The 20,944-nt window shown below is 30.0% G+C and overlaps 1 protein-coding gene across 5 annotated transcripts in view; it reads right to left on the reverse strand.

The window, feature by feature from the left end:
* Positions 1-20,944, reverse strand: part of LOC143080800 (TOX high mobility group box family member 3-like) — a 48,355-nt gene that overhangs the window by 9,954 nt on the left and 17,457 nt on the right. For 2 of the 5 annotated variants that reach the window (XM_076256839.1, XM_076256838.1), the window contains 5 exons: positions 14,635-14,721; positions 11,167-11,586; positions 8,298-8,422; positions 7,621-7,756; positions 3,620-3,700 (listed from right to left, as the gene is read on the reverse strand). In XM_076256839.1, the coding sequence (XP_076112954.1) occupies positions 3,620-3,700; positions 7,621-7,756; positions 8,298-8,422; positions 11,167-11,586; positions 14,635-14,679 (807 nt within the window). In that variant the 5' untranslated portion in view covers positions 14,680-14,721. Of the gene's footprint in view, positions 1-3,619; positions 3,701-7,620; positions 7,757-8,297; positions 8,423-11,166; positions 11,587-14,634; positions 14,722-16,302; positions 16,389-20,125; positions 20,298-20,944 lie in introns of those variants that run through there. The other 3 variants (XM_076256836.1, XM_076256837.1, XM_076256840.1) reach the window with 3 other exon arrangements.

Raw genomic sequence — 20,944 nt, forward strand, 5'->3', positions numbered from 1 at the left:
TTTTGTGGGAAAAATTTGGTTGATTATATAGGGAATCATTGAAGCATGACTGGAGCGGCCCCCCTCTTAGGTCAGTCAGAGGCCCCCCCCCTTATGAAAAGTTCTGGATCCGCCACTGAATTCAGTTATCTTTTCGGTTTTATATTACAGATTTAGATTATTATCTGCCAAAAAATAATACATGTATTTATATGTAAAATAATTAAAAATTAGGTTAGGATTACTTTTGAAAGCTAATTTCATTGACCAATTGTAAATATACATGAAAAAATCTGTGTACTTTAGATTTTTTATTTTGAAAGAAAACCGTTGTAATAGAAATGTCTATCAGGTGTGGGCTGCTACTTTGTGTTTGGTGTATAGAATAATAGGAACTATAATAGAAACAGACAAATTGTAAAGTGCTGATGTTAATGGTCCTTCAATAGATATCTTTATTAACAGCATACTCAATTTCAGGTGAACTCTTTTCAGTTTCTCTGTACTTTCAAATGCATTTATTCAATAATAAAACTTAAAAGTCAAATTTTAGAATAATAATTACATATGATTTGCATTATTTATAACAGAATATCTCATTCAAAAATTAAAATCCACTCTTTTTTATAGGAAAATACAATTAAAGTAATACGTTGTTTTAAAGGACTTTTAAGATGAAAAGAAATCACAATGACAACCTTAAAAACTTTACTTGGAAACAAAAGTGATCGAAACTTGCACCTGTCGATTTTAAATACCAGCAGATGGTAAATAGACCCAAACTGAATGATTTTTCTCTATTTATATTTAAATTTACCTTTATTTCTTGTGCGCCAATCGTAAAAGAAATTTTGATCAATTTCTTTGTGGTATTACATAATTTGCATATAGTTTTTGTTGATAACTGCATCAAATTGAAGTGGATGTTTGAATAGTAATGAGATCATTTTGAAATTCTAGAGACTTGCAGCAGTTTCCTTTTCTTTTTACAAACAAAAAAACTGCATCTAACTCAACAAATGCATTGTGCATAACAAACGCACTGAAAAAATCATTTAAAACTATCGCAAAAGATAACAACATGAATGTCAGATGGTTGATGCAAGCTGCATTTTAATAATCTCATTTTTCCTGGTCAAATTTTCAAATGGTTTTAGTATCGGAAATGATTTTATAATAACAGTTCTGAGAGCACCTGTTAATATTGTACAGGTTAAAAAAATATAAGTTACCTTGATTAATCTCATAAGATCATTCATAGAAAATATCTTGTTTATTCCATGTTTAGTTACATTTATTAGTTTCTCCAATATTCAATCTATATTTTATTTCCTTTAATCACAATGACAATGGCTTTTAAAACTTCTTGTAATAATTGCTTGTCTTACTCCATGTTATTTCAGATAGGGTTTCCTCTATGATAAAGCTTAAACTGAAAAGTAACCTTTACATTTCAAATCAGTTACTGTTGATTTACTCATTTTCCTCAGAGGGAAATAGTGTTTTATGTGACTTTCAAAGTTTGAACAATTTAGCATATAAGCCTTCAGAAAAATTGTATTTGTTGCAGACTTGATTATGATAGAAGTGATTATCATTTACCCTCGAAATTGACCAAAATAATTACCTTATTAATGGTAATAAAATGACCAATTTTCGACTTAAGAAAATGAAACATTTGTTTTTCTATCTAAAATTTCCTCAACAATCAATATGTATCTTATTCAAATAATTCTATTAAAACTTTTTAATGATCAAATATACAATAATGGATGGTTTGAGATGCCTTGGGCAAATGATTGATATTACGATTTAATGACCAGCGGTTCTTGGATCTGAATGGCCGACATCAAATAGAAACATTTTCCCTCATTAAGGAGATGAACATCCTTTGTTCAATATAACAATACACAATCCAACAAATTTAATTACAAATCATTAAGATTTTTGTAATATGCAATCAATGGTGGCCTGTCCTTGGTTTTAAACGACCAATTACCAGAAACTAGTTGAATAAATACAATACTTTGCCATTGTTAATAATTGTTTTCATGGAATGTATTACTTACAAAATAATCAAATGGAGAAATCAACATAAAAAAGACAAATTAATAATTTATATTATCCTACACTTGTAAAATTGTATCTAAAACAGATTTTTATGAGGGAATGGAATTTAATTCCACTAAAAGCAACTAATACAGACAATAAAGTATAAATAAAATTTGAGATGATTTTTTTTTTGTAGCTTTTAAAAAAGTTTTGCAGGGATTTATTGTCATGATTCTATTAAAATTTAAAATATAATTTTGCCATTTGAATAATTCCACATAAATACATGTATATCAAAATACAATATATAGAACAGTGGTGGATCCAGAAATTTACATAAGTGGGGGCCCACTGACTGACCTAAGAGGGGGCCCGCTCCAATCACGCTTCAATGATTCCCTATATAAGCAACCAAATGTTTTCCCAAAAAGGGGGGGCCCGGGCCCCCTTGCCCCCCTCTAAATCCGCCTCTGTAGAAGCTATGCTTTATGTATTCATAATTCTGCTTAAAATCTCAATATTAGTTATAATACATTTAGTCTAGATTCTGTTATTTTAATATAAGACAGCTTGTCTGCTTTAAGTTTTTAACACTAACAGGAAATATGTCTAGTCTCATAGTCATCAGAATGTTACGGTGTTTAATTGTCCCTAAATACAGATTTTCTACATTCAAGTGATTATTCTAGGTTTAAAATATAAATCCATGAAATTTAAAAAATAAATAAAAAATAATATCATTTTTAAATCTTATCTTTAAAATTATTACAAATCACTTAATTATCGAAATATTCTCAGTCAATACTTGAAAACACATAAAATATTAACCATAGGTTATATAATATGAGGAACAGGATCAGATGTCGTAATTCAACACCTAAAAATCAAAGGACTGAACAGACATGTATGGAAGTCTGTAATTTCATTGTTAAAAGGGTGTAATTACAAGGAAATAAAATCAAAACAGTCATAAAACTCACACCTGCCAAATATTAAAAGCATAAAAATGCTTGTTTTGACAATTTTATGTTTGTTTATTACAATTTTAATACTTTTAACATTCCACTATTAACAGTTTAGATTAAAAGTAACATCATATATCTATAAGAATTTGTACTTGAACAATAGATGAACATAGTTCATTGTCATTATTCCAGAAATCTTTATAATCTGGTCAAAACAAATTGTGGAGCAGATGTGTTGTATATTGATCTTAATTCATCTACTATATCTTTTCTTTCTCATTAATGGGGTAATTTCTCAAATTTTTTACTTTGGTCCTTTTTTTTTGGATGTAAGTCTGTCCAATTTAAAACAGTGAAACAACTGTATGTAATTTACTGTAAATTCACAAATTATTGCCTGCATTTATTGAGATTTTTCAAGAATGAACAACATTGCGAGTTTGATTATTGCGATTTTAGGAAAAGCTTTGTACAGATATACAAAACAGACATTAGAATGAGTTAATTTTTATTCGCATTAATATAAAAACATCACACTAATTTCTGATTTTACAGTAATGAGTATTTACTTGTAATGTAGGTCAAACTTTCCATAGTTTGGGATCATTATTTCAGTAATTTACCTGTGAGACTAAACTAGCTCTATAGGCTGCCAACTGCTTCAGATAATCTTTCTTAGCGGTCTCCGTCTTCTTCTTGTACACCTTCAATAAAAACGCAGAAATGCAAATGACAGCATGTGGCATAGTGTTTATTTTCAAACTTGAGACAAAAAAATATACCAGAAATTAAGCTGATAGTTATCTATTATTAATGACTGTAAACCAACTTATTTTCCCGGCTACTTTATTTGGTATTTAGCTCTTTCTAGTCCACTTTACAGCAATTAATTTAGCAATTTTCTAATTTACTTGATGTAGTTAAATAAGGAAAGATCCAAGTTATACATATTCACAATAATCTAAATTCATGTTATTTTTCTTCTTGTGAAAGTCACGAAAATTAGCTGGTTTACTGTAACACCCCTAAAAAGATAACCTACACATTTTTGGCATCAACATTGTAAACTAGAATTATTTTTTCAAAAACATTTGTTTTTTTTTTACATAAAGAAAATTAATAGAATTTATCAAAGTTAAATAAAAACAAATCTATATACAAAAGCTTAACTAAGGATATGGCATAACATTAAAAGATACTTGTATTCAATTGGCAGCTTTATATGTATGTTTTCTTAGAAAAAACATCTGCCCTATTTACAAAACTATTACTACTGCATATCATTAATCATAAAAAAAACATCTGCATTGAAGAAAAAAAAAAGGAAGTTGATTTTGTTGAAAACAGATGTTGACAACAATTGCAGTTTTCGAAATTGCACCATTTTCTGTATAAAATTCAATAACTTAAATGTTAAGTTGAATTTTATTGCCCATATTCTGAACAAATCTCCTGATAGTACCTTTGCAGTATAGAGTTATGTTACAACCCTAATATAGCATTCTTGTAGTATGGTCTCTAAATTGTCAACACTGAATTAGCACCAAATTTTTAACTTAATTAATACAGATAATTGTGATGGAATATCCCAAAGATTAATTGAATACTGTCTAATACCACCTTTCTTGGCAGTCAGTTTAAATTGTTTTAATCAGAGTGCCTGGTAAGAAAACTTAGACCAGTAGGATTACTACTCACTATTTAAGTGTTGACATGCTAGTGATAAAAGTAGACTACTATTTAAACCACTCAGCCACTGAGGCCCCTGGAACGAAACAGTGTCAAAACTGGATAACATGGCCAAATTAAAGGGGGCTAAAATTTCTGACCACAGGTTTCAATAGTAGAAGTATAATGTTAAAAGCATACAAATATAGTACATGTATATGCCAAAAACACATGCTAAAAGCAATTTGTTTGAATTAAAAAGATGCTTGGACATTTATTTTTAAAAAAGATGCTAGGACATTTATTTTTAAAAGAAAACAGACAGCAAAGCTATGCTGACTAAGTCATTCCATAGCCAACATTGTGTGTTGTCTGATTGGAGACAATATAAGGAGAAAAACACATTTTATAAGAGTAAAAAAAACTCAAACAATAAATCCTCCAGAGCCCTTATGTGTCTTACAGAAAATTTCTAAACTTACATAATATTCCACTGCTTTCTGATGGCAGTCTATATATCTTCCTGTCCACTAAATCTTCCTATAACACCTACTGTTATGTAGTCAATTTGTTTTTTATCCTGAATATGTATGAGATATTTGCCACTAGATGTTTTAAGAAGGGAACAAACCATTAATCAACCAGACCAGGAAGTGAATTCTGTTTGTCTTCTGATAAACTAAAGCTATTGTCTAGTAATTGTCTTTGGAGCCTCGAGGCAATTGGTCTATGTAGTTCTTGTGATCACTAGCCTGACAACATTCAGGTTGGGAGTGTGAACCCTGCTTGTAGCATGGTGTATTGGACTTTGATCTTTATTGACTATGTTTGACAGTCTTTCATAACTTAAAACTCATGGTTCTCTCTTAGCACTCTGGCCTCCCCCAGCAAAAGCTAGTAACCATGGCAAAGAGAGCTAAAGGTGGAGTTAAACAACAACAATCAATCAATAATTCAATTGTATTTCTGTAACAGAAGTACTGGTGTATGGTTTCCTCAATTGAGGGCAAGAAAAAATCTGAATGATACACCTTAAACTTCTAAGTATGCAAAGATAAGTAAAAGAAACATGTGGGCACACATCCAATTAAATAACAACAAATGTTATATTTGCCGATCACGGCACTCAGAAAGGGTGGAGTTAAAGTTCAAACACAATGAAATAATTTAGAAAGCAACCCAATGACAAATAGAAATTCATCAAAACCCTTAAAGGAGATCTAGAAGTTTGTAAGAAAAAGACCTGTAATTATAGTTTGATCCACTTATTTTTGTACAAATATAAAAACCCTTCAAAATATGAATGTAAAAGACCAGAAAAAGTCACTGTTTAATTAGGTAATGAAGGATTTTAAATTACATAAAAATGTGAGACCATCCCTGATCTGTTTGAGGTAGGTAGTTCCTTATTGCTCATCGCATTATTGTTTTAATCCATCCTCAAAAAAACTATTTTTTATTATACTCAGAAAAATAGATATTAATGTGAGGTCTGGACAAATTCTTTGATCTCTTGACCACTGTCCATTTTTATTGATTCTCTTATAACTAGTGTTTGTCAGTGAGTGACAGATGATTTTATCGAAGTGACAAATTCGTCACGACTACCTGATTCACAGCAATCCAACGTAAGCTATTTCCCCCAGATTCAACATATTTCATGTTTTTGAGATGTTCCCTTTTTTCATTAACAGCTAATGTAACGTATTGATGTAAATCATGATTAAATTTCATTATTCCCAAATGAAAAGAGAAAAAAATTGTAATTTATTACACATTTCATTGATTAAGTATTTGATTAATTGTTAATTTTTCACTTCTGATGCAAATCAATAATGCCATTTCAACTGCCAAATTACATAGTAACAGAATATTATAAAATATATCATACACTGAGGCACTGTAAATTATCTCCCTTGAGAAATTAAACAATAGACGAAGAAATAAAAATTCCACTTCTGACAATGCTGTAATCTTTGGTAATATTAAAAATCATTTCAGCAAATAAAATTCCAATTGGTGACAAATGAGTGTCACTGGCCTCGAAAAATCTTTCAGGAATTAATCAAAATCGTTAATGACGTGTCAAAACAATTCCATCTTCCACGAACCATTTTACAATGTCAACAGAAAAAATAATGGATTAAATACATGCCATATTGTGTTTTTCTCATTTTTTATTCATTACAAGAGAGGCAAATTATTTTTCTGATTTTCTACAGTAGCGCTACTATTCATTAATTATTTATAGTATGAAATAAAATTCATGTGTACAATTACAGCTAATATCATATTTACTTTATCATTTGAATAAATAGCAGATTTAATTTGAAGCCCATGGTACAAGAGATTTTTTTTATATAGTTGCTCAGTAGGAAGTTTTTTGGCCCAAAAAACAAGGAATATAGGGCTCCATTGGGTTTAGCACTTAAACCATAGCATGTTCAAGTGTATGGGCAATAACTCCTTCAAGAAGTAAAAAGACTATTTTGTTTTGCTCATAATTTCTTATGTTTACAATTTCTCTCTCTATCTTTTATAGTTTTCTTGAAAAAGAAAAAAGAAAAATACCAATAAATGCTACCACCATCCTTTGGTCTATATTTTGCATGGTTGTCATTTTGGTTAATTGTCAGAATCAAATAGCATTAACCTACTCTTTAAGATCATGCATTCCAAAACTGGTTGCAATTGCTACATTGGATTCAGAGTTTTGATAGTGGGGATGACAAGTTGACAACAGACGTCAAGTGATGGCAATAGCAATAGCTCACCTGTACCATACAGCAGGTGAGCTAAAAACTAATATCTGGCACCTTTATGTCTCTTGTCTGCAAATAAGATTTTGCAACATTCTCATTAAATAAATCATTTTTCCCCACTGTATTTCAGTACAGATATCAAGTTAATTCTCCATTTAAAAGTATTGAAAACTCAAGTTCACTTGTGTACCTACATTTTTATGTTCTGGATCAAGTCCATCCCACATCTGGGCAACAATCTTGGATACCTCTCCAAAGCTAGCATTAGGGTTCTGTCCCTTGATGGCAGCTTGAGTGTCTCGGAAAAACAATGCATAGGCTGATACAGGCCTGAAATAGGATAGTAAAAATATTTACCTCTATCATATACTTCTTTAGTTAATCAAACCATAAAATAATATATCATATTGACATACAAAAAATAAGTGTTAATAAGTTAAATGATGAATGTGTCCATGGGACACAAATGATGGCCCCAATTGCATTTAATGTTATAGGGAGGAATAACTTGAGAATGGTAAAAGTAACACCACAAATTGGAACTTGGTATGAGTTTTGTGGTGATAAGAGTTTTATATAAGTTTCATACCATCTAGTTGCAGCTAGATAAGTTGCAGACATAAGTTAGTGAACAGAAACCAATTTTGGGACCTACCAATGGACAAGGGTAACATTTAATTCCCCCTTCGGTGACAGTCGGGCATACAAATTCATGAAATAAACGAGTTTTTGTTTTATGTTGCTGTTTTTCATTTTAATATTTATGCATATATGATTTATGCTTTAACAGAATTCCTTTATTGGGCAAATTAACCCTGGGTTAAAACCAACAAATCTTAGTTTTGATTGAAAAGAAGAGTAAATCACTTACTTCTGTGGTTCATTTGGATCTTTCTTCTTCTTTTTCTTCGTCACTTTTGGTTTCCTAGTTTTTTTCTGTTTCTGAGCCTCCTCTACGGCCGCTGCAGCCGCTGCTTGTCTCTTCATGAAAGCAAGCTACAAGAATATGACATGTTTTAACCTTTCCAGATTCATTGACAGTTTTAATCTTACATTTGAAATTATCAATTATATCAACTAACTTAATAGACGTATTTACACTTGTATGCAAATTTGTCCGCCATTACGTAAAATCATACAGGTTCCCATAAACTTTGACATCATAATTTAAAATATTTGACGTCACAATTTAAAAATGATTGTTGCTCGAGGTCAAAGGTTGATTCAGAGTTGATCTAAGGTCATTCGGAGGCAAGATACAGCTAAATACCAAAAGTGTAAATACGTTTATACTAATAATAATTATAATATCATATAATTGAAGTCAAAATGATCTGTTTGGATGTTACTACCATATATTATAAATGATAAAGGACAGGGAAATCCCAACCAGGACCTTATAAATCATCTATACAATAGAATCCCTAAAGTGAATACATAGGGTATGCATGGTTGTTACGATAAATACTCAAAATTGTCAAATATATGTAATATTATAAATGTTTCCATTAATGGTTCAGATTTGTCAGAAGTAAAATATCCTTTTTTGAGTTAAAACTTCTTTTAATACTGTGAAAGTTCATTCAATGTCCCATTTTTCTTGTACCGGTAAGGTAAATCAAATTTCCTGTTTTGACAGTCTTCCTAAAGTTTGAAATGGGACACTGTTCAGCCATCAGTCAAAATTCAAAGATAATTCAGTGACTTTATTTTAATGTTGGATTTTTTTTTTCTTTTCAAAAGACAACAGGCATTATCATTCATTTCCATTTTTACCAGCAAGAGATGTTTTAATCAAAGAGCAGATTGCTCTGAGGGATTTGATTGCCATCGTTTTCATTGACACAAGTATAACTGGATAGTATTATTTTAAAAACTTATTCAACTGCACATGTAAAATCATAAAAATGTAATTTACGTAATCTGAATAGTTACTCAACTTTAGAAATAGCCAATCCCGATTACAAGTGTATGAACAGTGTACTTATTATGTTTTATTTTTGTTCTATCAAATCCAAGTTTACTTTCCACAGCAGTCACTGAGAGTGAGAGGAGGTATTTCACTTCGAGCTTTATCACCTATTTTCCTACGTTAATTCTAGGAGGAACCCCATTCCTAATTCTTTAAATATTTAATTTCCTTTGAGTCAGTGGGCATGACTCCTTTCCTTACACACTCCTCTGTTTAAATTGCGATTGTTTTTAATATAATACAACATTTATCAACAGAAGAGTTAATTTTTCTTGACGTGTCGAATTGTAATTTGATTTAATAACGGAAGGGAGAAAACTCGAAAAGATAATATGGAAGACTCCATTTCGGCTGAAGGGGTGTTGTAGTTATACCTTTACGATGTGGACTACACTAATTTTAATTTAAATGATGCATATGACTTAAAATTATGCAACAACAAAAACCCTCAATAACAGACAGACATAGAAAGGATCCCATGAGTTTCAAATTAATCAACAGAGTGGGCAATCCAGAGCAACCATTCAATCGGATGCCCCTTGAAGTCAAGAAAACTATATGCATGAGCATAATTACATAAACAAACCCTAGACTTGTGATTTGCAGCAAGAAAGTATATTAAATGTTAATTAAACGACCTAGATGGTTCTCCATTTCTTTATGAGAATACAATATCAAATATCAGTTTCATAACGGTGAAATATAAGAAAAACTCCACTTCAGTTCTTATATGACAGAAATAGATTTATCAGAATTCAGAGAACTCTCGCATTTTATCAAAACTGGGGAATTCCCTCTGACGTGTTTCTAAATTTATAAAAACACTAAATATAAATACTGCTTAATTCTGATTTTCCGTGTTGTTCAAAACACGGATATAAGTCAAGGGAAATATCAAACACGAAGATTATGAGAAGAACATTATAGGAAAGTTGTTTAAGTTCAATCCTTTTGCTTGTTTTTACCTTTTAAAGCAAGACAATCATAAGAATCTGAGATGTTCCTTAATGTTTAGAATAAAACAGTTGACGTGAGGGCATGGCCCTGAGTCAATGGTATTATAAGTCTACAGATTGCTTGAAAGCAATCGTATCCCAAAAACAACAACTTATTTGTGATAAAATGTATTCATCAAGAAGAAGCAGAATTTTAAATGTATGTATTTGCTTTAAAATTTAGCATATGAACATACATGTGCTTTAACGAAAGATACCAGTGTGGTTATAAAAGTTGTTAAATGTGCACACAATCTATGTTTTTTCATACATTATGTTTTTCTTTATTGTATTGTTTGCCTTCAACCTTTCTTGATATAAATGTGCATTTCTTAATAAATAAAATATACAAATATTGATTACTACAATTCATAATAAAGCTTCTTATATCATGTATATTGTTGTAATACCAGTATCCAAAATAGTTGCCATTAATTCTATAGATATAGGAAGATGTTGTATGAGTGCCAATGAGACAACTCTCCATCCAAATAACAATGTATAATGCATACAATACACATTACAATATGAATCTAACTAGTGGCACTTGACTTTAAAAAGAGCCTTTGTAACTGAGTATTGTCAGCAATGGCCGCTCTCCTTCATTGTAGAAAAGAATATAATTGAAGACTATAATCTCTTTTTTGTTACATTTGTATTGCTGATAATTTTGTTGTTGTTTACAATTTGTATTGCTGGTCATTTTTTTGTTGGTAACACTTTCTATCTAAGCTGGATAAATATTTAAACACTATAACTGACATCAAACTAACCTGTGCTAAAGGAAGAGAGTCATCACTACTTTCTTCACTGCTCTCTCTCCTGGGAGAATTTTTATTATTTAAAGCATTCTTTGAATAAAAACTTGATGTAGTAACACATCCGTCCTGTACAGGTGGCGCCATTATCATCCCATTAGCTGCTATCAAACTATTTGACATTGAGATATCAGGCATCTCCATGTTTTCTGGCGGAAACTGAGGCGCCATATTTGATCCATTAGAATTATTATTAGGTGAGCTCATGATAGAATTATTATAGTTAAGTCTATGATGTGAATGAAGAGTGGCAGGGTCAATGTGAGAGTCTGTTATCGTTGGTTGAATGTGAGATAAATTGTCCACTGTGCCTGACGGCAAACTTAAACTTGTTATATCAAAATCTTCGTCTCCAAAACAAGGTGTGTGAAAAGACTGGAATAAATATAAATGTATAATAAATGTATTACTTAGTAATAATGAAAAGTACAAATAATACTAATCTAGTAACATACACATTGACTTTCTAGCATTTCCTGTATCAGAATAACTGTTCAGAACAAATACTGACTGTTGTTTCCATCCTAGACTGTCATTGCTCCACAGTTGTGTGAAGTTATTCTTTGACAGAAAATTACTACAGTTTCTTTCATTGAGATGTGAATACATTTCAAAGAATGTCACTGATGGCTGTTTTATATATAAATATATATGTGAGTTCACATGTATATCATTCTTAAATAAAAAAAAGATGATTATTTAACACATGTACAGGTTTATAAATTCTATTTCATTTTCTTTAAGTTGACACGTTTCAATAACCAAAGTTGTGCTTGTGCTACAAAACTGGGAAGTCAGTTTAGAATTGCCCCAAGAATCTAATGGCAAATTCTGACTATATTTCACCATGTTTGTTTACAGTTTTTACCTCCTTACCAAAACAATTGTATTTCTGAGTAATTACACAAATCTAACAGAAACTGACAGTCAAATGGATTTCACCAATAAAGCAATTTGTAGGAGCTACTTACAAATGGATAGAATATTGATCTACACAGGAAGCAATCTTTTATAATTTTCTGTATAATATTATCTGTTAATCATTGGGCATCAATGGTACTCATTAGGGAAAAATTACCTTATCTTGGAATAGTTTTACATTTAATTTTATCAATCAGTATATAATTTTGATGATTAATAATTGCAGTCTCAATTTATATAATTCTCTTTACTTCATCATAAAAAACCTGAAGTTTTAATATGTAGGTCAATTATTATAAATACTGTTACTCATTACTGAACCCTTGGAAGCCAGAGATTTAAAAATGTAGGTCACTTTGACCTTATCTGATTCACTTATATTTACTGATTAATTAATTGATCGTATTCAAATGAGAGCATGAAATGGTTGTTGTTTTATAGTAAACTGACACAATGATCCGTATACATTCAGAGATTTTTCTATGTTTTCATTATTGCAAAAATTTAATGGGATAGGTTTCACAAAAGTTAAAACTCTCCTTTCAATTTTTTTGTGCTCTCTTTCTTATTATTGCAGCATTTCCTTCAAATTGCAATATGCAATCTTTTATTTGTGTACATTGTTCAACAATCATAATAAATGCATGAAAATGTTTGCATTTGCGATTTTATTTTGCTTTTCAAATATCAGATACATGTATTTAGTACTTTCCAATTTGGATTTCATTTTAGAAAGAAGCAAAGAACGGTTATCCAAAACACAGCATCAATCTCTTGTTTGGAACTTCTATAACAGTAGCCTGTATTTTATTGGAAAATTTCATACAATTTTCTTTTTATTCATCCAACATTCTTTTGCTTCAGAATTCTGTATCCACTCAGAGTGTGACACTTTCAATTCTCGTTTTAATTCCATCTACTTACAGAGTCAAATCAAATCAGTTCTCATGTTCCTAATTATCCAAACTTCTTAAATTCAAAACACCAATTTAAAAAAAAAACTTTTCCCAGATCTCCAATGACTGTTAAGATTTAGAGTGTAATGGCAACCACATCAATATGATGTGTAAGTGGCCGTAAATGGATTATAAACTCTTCAAGTACCTTCATCGACATTCGATAAATCAGCAAAATTGTATTCATCACCTGTCGTTTTAAGGTGACAAAACAAATTTGTTCTTTCAAACCTTACTTAATTACCCATTTTATCTGATTTCTTTCTAATGAATCTTTGTTCAAAATTTTTTCTTAAAATGTTACCTTTTAAAAACAAATAAACTTCACCAAACACCTGTTGTTTAAAATTTTCTTTTTTAGTATTTTAAAGATTTAAGGTGAAAATCATGAAATCCTTCAATGAATACAAAGTTTTAATTAAATCATTATCAATATTAAAAATATTTTTTTCCTAAGATTACGTAATACAATATTGCATATATGACACTGCACTTTATGGATATCAAAATTCTACAAAGTAGGAAAAATTTATGTTTTTAAAACATTATTATTATTGATTATTCTATTCACATTTTAAATCATAAATGTCATTCTTAAAGATGGTAAAGAGACATTTATAAAATTTTCAAATCTAATTCTTTACGAAATTAATTGAATTATATAATTGCAATTCAGTAATTTTAAAGTGAAATATCTTTTAGAAATTGAAACTATAATAAAATATCTGTGATAGGATTCAAGATCTGAAATGGTTTTAAAAAGGTTGAATTAAATTTGTTTTCTTTCAAAAAATGATAAAGTTATATTTTGTTACTAAAGATCCTTTTCTGTTTTAGCCACTGCAAGACATGTGTATTTGCTTCTTAATACTTTTACAACATATATCAACAGTAAGATTGATTTTTTTTTTTAAAATGTTGTTATAATTGCTATTTCAAAATTTCCATTTAAGTGCCTCCATGGGGGAAATTCTTTTCAAATACATGTAGTGACAGTCGGCATGTATGGTTTTTAAGATTGATTTGTCAACTTAAACTTGCTTTTTCTTTAAAAAATTATAAGAAACTTTGTTATAAACAATGCTCCAGATAGTTTCTGTTCCTGTCACGCCTATTGGAACAAATATTCTATACCCTTTATTCTGCTAGTGTTTACTAATACCAAAATATTTCTTCCAATGGAAATAAAATTACAGGAAAATCTTCCATTTTAAACTAATATTCTATTCCATAACACAAACTGCCATGAATATATAACTGAATGATTGACATTACAAACCAATTACTTATAAATGGTGAAATGAGGCCAACATGAATCTTTTTGGAATAATGGATTTTTGTTTGGCTTTCACAAGATTCAATGTAGGTCGACAAGTTCCTTCACTAATATTAAGTATAATGAGTGACTACTGTTACATGAGAGGTAAAAACAACGGCCTTCTCTAGTTACCAACCTTATATCAAACAACAACTAACATTTTAGGAAAAGGGGGAACAACTTGCATGGCATAATCTTTTGAAGTATAAGGACTGAAAAATATTTTACCTCATTTGTAAAGTAACTGTTACCATGACTTGATGGGTTTGCCATCACTGCTGACAGTGGGAAAAATCCTGGTGGCAGAACTTGGTTCTGAAAATAAACACCAATTTCAAGAAGTTAGATACCAATTTGAATAAATCTTCCCAAAACTAACATCTGAATATATATATATTGTTCCCAATCCTCCTAGAAGCAACACTCGACAGCAAGTTATAATCATTATTAAAATCATTAATTTTTCTGATCACCCACACAGTAAACTGTAACATCAGAACAATATTTGATGTAAATAACAACAAAACTTAATGTTACAACTCCCCCCACATCATGATGGAGTGTGCCTCAAGGGATGGTCAGTTGTTTGTACTGTAGTAAACTGGACCACCTGTTGCTACTATAGTGAGACCTGAACAACATGAACCTTACATATTCTCACATTTACGTGTGTCAATATACGATGAAGACACCCATATTTCTTAAAATTAGAAAAAAAAAGAATCTGCATAATCAGATCAACTGTATAAACATTTCCTTTGATTATAATTCTGAGTGGCTATAACTGAAAGGTGGAACTGTGACCATAATACGTAGATACCTGTAATGTCCAGAGGGCCTATATACGTAATAACAGTTTGTTTACATTTTGTTTGAAGCAGCTGTTATAATAAGTTGGTCAACGGTCATTTGATGAATCAATGATTAAAATAAAGCAGAAAAATTAAATTTAAAATTTGGTAAAAATAAATTACAAATATAAGATAAAAGAACTGTGATGTCAAATTTAAATTTAGATCTTTGTCAAAACTTGCTAGCAAAGCACATAAAACAATACCTCTGTCCCCACTTAAAGCAAGTCTATGAAGTCTAATCAGATGTTTAAGAGAATTGAGAATACAAATTGGACAAGAAAACGATTGTCAAAGACCATTATCTGATTATCTACAAAGGGAACCCTCAAAAAGGTATGTAAGTTAACATTCAGTCAAAGTCTCATATGTTAAGCAGTTCACAGAACTGTTGCAGCAAACACTGAATTGACCTACCAGCTTTACTGATTATGATTGAATTTTTTATGGATAGTTTATGAGTTAAGTTTTCAGAGGTAACAATTACTCTTGATATAGAGTAGCTATTGGAGAAATCGACCTATACATGAGAAGAGGTCAAGGTAAAGTGAAACCTGTCAGATGGACATGTATGCCTTGCAATACTTTTATATAATAAATATCGTTTTCCTATTACACACAAGCAAGAAAATCATATGTAGCATTTTTTTTTAAGCTGACTAATACTGAACCAACAAAATAAGGTCAAGGACAACGGTCCATTACTTCATAACATAGGCATCTGTATAAAAGATTTGAAGTGTCCAGGTCTTCAACCTTCTGATTCAAATAGTTTACATGGCTGTTGCCAGATTAGCAACCCTTTGTCTCATATTCTACACCAACCCACTCAGGCGAGACAAAAACATTAGCTTTTATGTATTCATTTGTATAGAATTTCTGGTATCATTTCGTAACCTCCGATGATCATCTCCAGTTTCTACATAACTTCAAAACCAATTAGATTGAACTCAATTATCTAATAACAAACTTCTATATATCATGAAATCCATACCAAATTCATACTTAGAAATATTCTTATCATTATACAACACCATATAGATACCTCTAGTTTTCTGTCCATATATCAACGATTAGGACAAAAACAAAACAATATAATCCTTTAAGAATATCTTTGAAAATTAGTAAATATTTAAGATGTGTAAACATAAAGGCAAATCTTAAATAATTGAAATTTAAATTTAATCAAATAGATTTAAGGTATTAACTACAAGATAAGAAAAGTTCACCTGTTCTAAACACCTGTCATTTTGTCACATGACCAAAATGTTATGACCCTACAATTGCCTTTTCATGTTCAGGTAGAAATTAATGAAACATCAAAATGTTTTACCATCCTGAAGTCAATAATTTGGTCAGATTAGTTAACCTGGAGATAAATTCCTTATATCACTCTTCAAGTAATTACAAGGTCAAATAACAGGTCATTGTAAATTAATTTAAAAAAAAGTCTAACCCTTGTAAAATAGAGGCAGAAACCATCTACAAGCCTATCTTCCCCAAGTAGATCCAGTCATTAGGTCGTTAAAAACTCCCATCCAGTAATCATCACCAAGTTGAGAAAACAAAAGCAATTAATATTCATAAAATCTCTTGCTTTCAACATTTGTATAATTCATTTTCCTCTTTTATTAATATCATGAATATCACTTATGCTCAAAATTCATGAATTTGCATGTAAATATTAATTTAATATTTTACTGTGTGTATACCAAAAACTTTATGTTAATCAGACAATTGTGTCCTCGTCCCTTTTCCCTAAATTAAAAGTTCATGAGATTTACTATACTGATTGGTAAGGTATTCATTTTTTTCTAACTTTTTATTAATTATCTTTAGATATTTCACATTAAGTTATCTTTTTTATATTTCTAAAACACTCACATAGATTAATCTAATTTTAAGGCTTTAACTGGATTACCAAATATACCCCAATTTCTCATCATACATGTAAATGGATTGAATGATGGCTGTTTAATGTCCAGTGGCAAATATAACATATATACCATGCTTACACTCAGTTTATACTAGCCTAAAATGCTGAGTTCGATTTCAAACTTGCTAGTTAAGAGTCTTTGATTACCTGCTATTGATATGAGCATGGTACTATGAGACCACTAATAGGTCAGTTCTCTTATTATTTAAAAGATGATTCTTGAAAATAATAGTAGCACTTAGATTCATTCAACCTATCAACCAGTTTTCAGATTTATATTTGAAGTAACTCCTAATATTCTTTTCATGAATAAAAACAAACACTGAGATGATTCTTATGTCATTAACATGTAACAGCCATTATTTCAACAATACTGAGCACTATCATGTTTTACAAAACTTCCAAAGCAAACATGTTTTGTCCATGTGTATTGCCTCCAGTAGCCAATACACAGAACTTTGTACAACTGGACATTGAGTACAATCATGTATGCAATCAATAAATCATGTTTTTGGACAATTGATTGACAGGTGCCCTAATTATGGTTCTCTTGACAAATAACTGTGATAAAATCAACTATTACTTGTCATTTTACATATGACATTTATCATCATTTTATTCTTGTCAAGTTTTTTTTTCGTCTTTAATCTTTTCTAAAACAGCAATAAACTCCAATAACAATTAAGCAATGAGTACTTTAAGTAAACTATACACTGAATTTTAGCTTTTTTCTTACTTTTGTACCCAGTTACAACTTAAAATTTTAATTGATTCAAAAAGATAACTTACAACAATTGTTTTTTAAATTCTTACTAATTTCCTGCTTCCACTTTCTGCTAAATCATCCCTAATATAATGTATTCATTGTCTGAAGAGGTCAAATCTTTGTAAGTAAGTTTAACACTTATTCAATGGCATGGATGGAAGTTTTTGCTGTCCACAACAACTGGCAATGTGATAGACAATCACACTTGGTATGACATTTATGAGATTGAAAGAACTATATCATATTTTTCTTTTAGCAAATTATGGAGCAAGACTATAGCAGATAATTTACAGAAGTGACCTTGAACTTAATAGATGACTCAACTCCCCATTGACCTTTATCAAATTACGAAGATTGAAATTATGGATCTGAAATATGAAAAAAAGACCCACATGCTAAATTCCAAATTTGAAGGCACTTAAATGCCTTTTTTTTTTAAATTTCAAGTACATGGTTATCTATGTATTAATTTGTCTAACTGATTATTTAAGTTTTATTACCACTGTCAATGAGGCAACATAATTCAACATAAAAGGTTAGATCACATTTATCCTTGGAGAAACTTTAAAAGTTTTAAATAGTTTGACTGGATTTCAGAGATCTTAGAAACAGTAACACACACATCTTTTGTAATTACAGATTTAAAAAAAATATCTATTATCATTACAGCAATATTTCCAAACTTCATATTGTCAACTGACTCTTGTTTCTGCACTCTTCTGATATACCGTTTAAACAATAGAAAAAAACATTAAAAAGAGCATTCTAATGCAATTTGTATGTAACAATTTTTTTCATTGGCTAAAAGTTGCCGTCAAATCCACAGTTGACCAGGCGTAACTAAGGATGGACCCGCCATTTTGAATTGTTGAATCAACAAATGTTTGATTACTACTATATAATCGAAAATAAAACAACACCTACCTCGAATTCGCCGTTTAAATGTAATTTTATACGAATTTGAATCGTACAGGTAACGTAAAAATCTCTAGTTTGTAAGTTTTCATTTGTATGACGTCACGTTTAGCCATGACGTCTTTGCGCCAAAATCATTCATGAAGTTTCGCGGATTTTTTTTATTTGTCAAATTTAGACCTTTTTTCAAGTTTTATCGTATTATTTCTTTTTGTAATGCATTAGAATCGGAATAACAGTACTGTAGTTGAAGAGTTGCCACCGTCAATTTTGATTTGACGGTCGAAAATCTCCGTTTTACTGTCTCCGCTACGCGTCGCCAGTAAAACTGCATTTGCGACCGTCAAATCTACAATTGACGGTGGCAACTCTTCAACTACAGTACTGTTATTCCTTAATTCTGTTTTAAATTATAATTAAAATGATCTTTCTTCGAGATTATTTGTTTCTTTATCTACACTACAAATGCTATGTCAATTTGTGTTCCTGGGTTACTGTCTCCTTCACATAAGCTAGTTTTCATTTTGTTATACAAATTATAAACCATCAATCATCAATATATGATTTTATACACTATTCTTTATGATCTAACTAATTTATTTAAGTTTATACCTTAATCTTTTCAATTAACTGATTAGTTTTCAATAACAATAATGCTAATTGCTTGCTAAATATGGAAATTTACATAAAAAATTGTTATCTGAACTACATGTATCTGTTTTAATATGTTGGCTCTTTGGTTTGTAAATTTCGTCAAGCTTGCATTTGTAGTTTGGTTTTTTGAAAATATAATCTATTGTTTCGAAAAAAAGTGTTTTTTTTTACATTTTCTAAAATAAATCAATACTCCAAATTGACAACAACACTTGATTCACACAGGCGTTGGTTCACCTCATGGAATTAAATTTCTAAAATAAAGATGAAAAAAATTCCAATTATCCATGTACAATGTGTAATGTTTTTTGTATCCCAGGATAAGGAAGACAGTTAGATTGATAGTTTATGTGTCTAAGCTTAAATTTTCTGAAAGAAGATTTGAAAATTAAAATATATGGTATTTTTTTTTATTTAGAAGAATACCTACCACTGGTAATAACCAACAAGAGATATTCTTAACACTTTACAATTATTATAATACATTGTTCATTTGTATCAAAACAAAAATCAGACATTCTAATTTTTACATATAACTCCCATTTTTATTCATACTGATTCTTATGGTTTTAAAATGTTAAAATAGCGATACAGTACCTTTGGTATTTGACAGTTATAATATGTTCTAGGTCTTCTCATTTCCTCAACAGTTTCTAAAGTCATTTTTATCCGATAATACACACAGCTACAATCTAATTAATTTTCTTCGATATTTTACATTATCCTTAATCTACCGATATCAAAATGGACACAATCAGAGAAGAGTGATTTCAAATGTAAATTCCAATAATTGTAGCACTTTTTACACAACTATCCATGAAAAAAAAACCAACGGATAAACAAATCAATAAATATTAATTTCAAACTTTATATACGTAATTTTCAAAAACGCAGTAATGAAGATTTTTTTAAGTTAAAATTCCTTCCTTTCGTCATCACAATAAGGCAGTATAACTAAATTGTGAATGAGAATGAACCATTTCATTAGAACATTGCCTTATTCAATCAGACTCTTTCCATTAGTCATCTCCTGGGCTATTCTATTTATCCCCCTCTGAATGGCAGATGCAATCAAGATACTTTTAAAATGGCACCTGCTTTTCTTGTCCCTACAGTTTTGATTTTATGTCATTTTTAAAGTTCAAAGTAAACATTAATAAAAAATGTACAAATTAAGAGTCTACTATTTTTCAATTAGATATCCCTTGTGCTGAATAATAAGCTTGTTCAACATCAGATAACTGTTATTAAGATTAAGGAAAAAACAATTGGGAAAACAAATACAAAAATATCACCTGTTTGTACACTTCAATGATTCTTTAGTTAATTTAAAATTATTTTATTTATTTTAATTTTCTGATTTTCTCAAGATCCTTTCTACTTCTTTTCACCTGACTAACTTTGATTTAATTATAT

Source organism: Mytilus galloprovincialis, chromosome 6 (assembly GCF_965363235.1).
Source record: "Mytilus galloprovincialis chromosome 6, xbMytGall1.hap1.1, whole genome shotgun sequence".
NCBI lineage: Eukaryota > Metazoa > Mollusca > Bivalvia > Mytilida > Mytilidae > Mytilus > Mytilus galloprovincialis.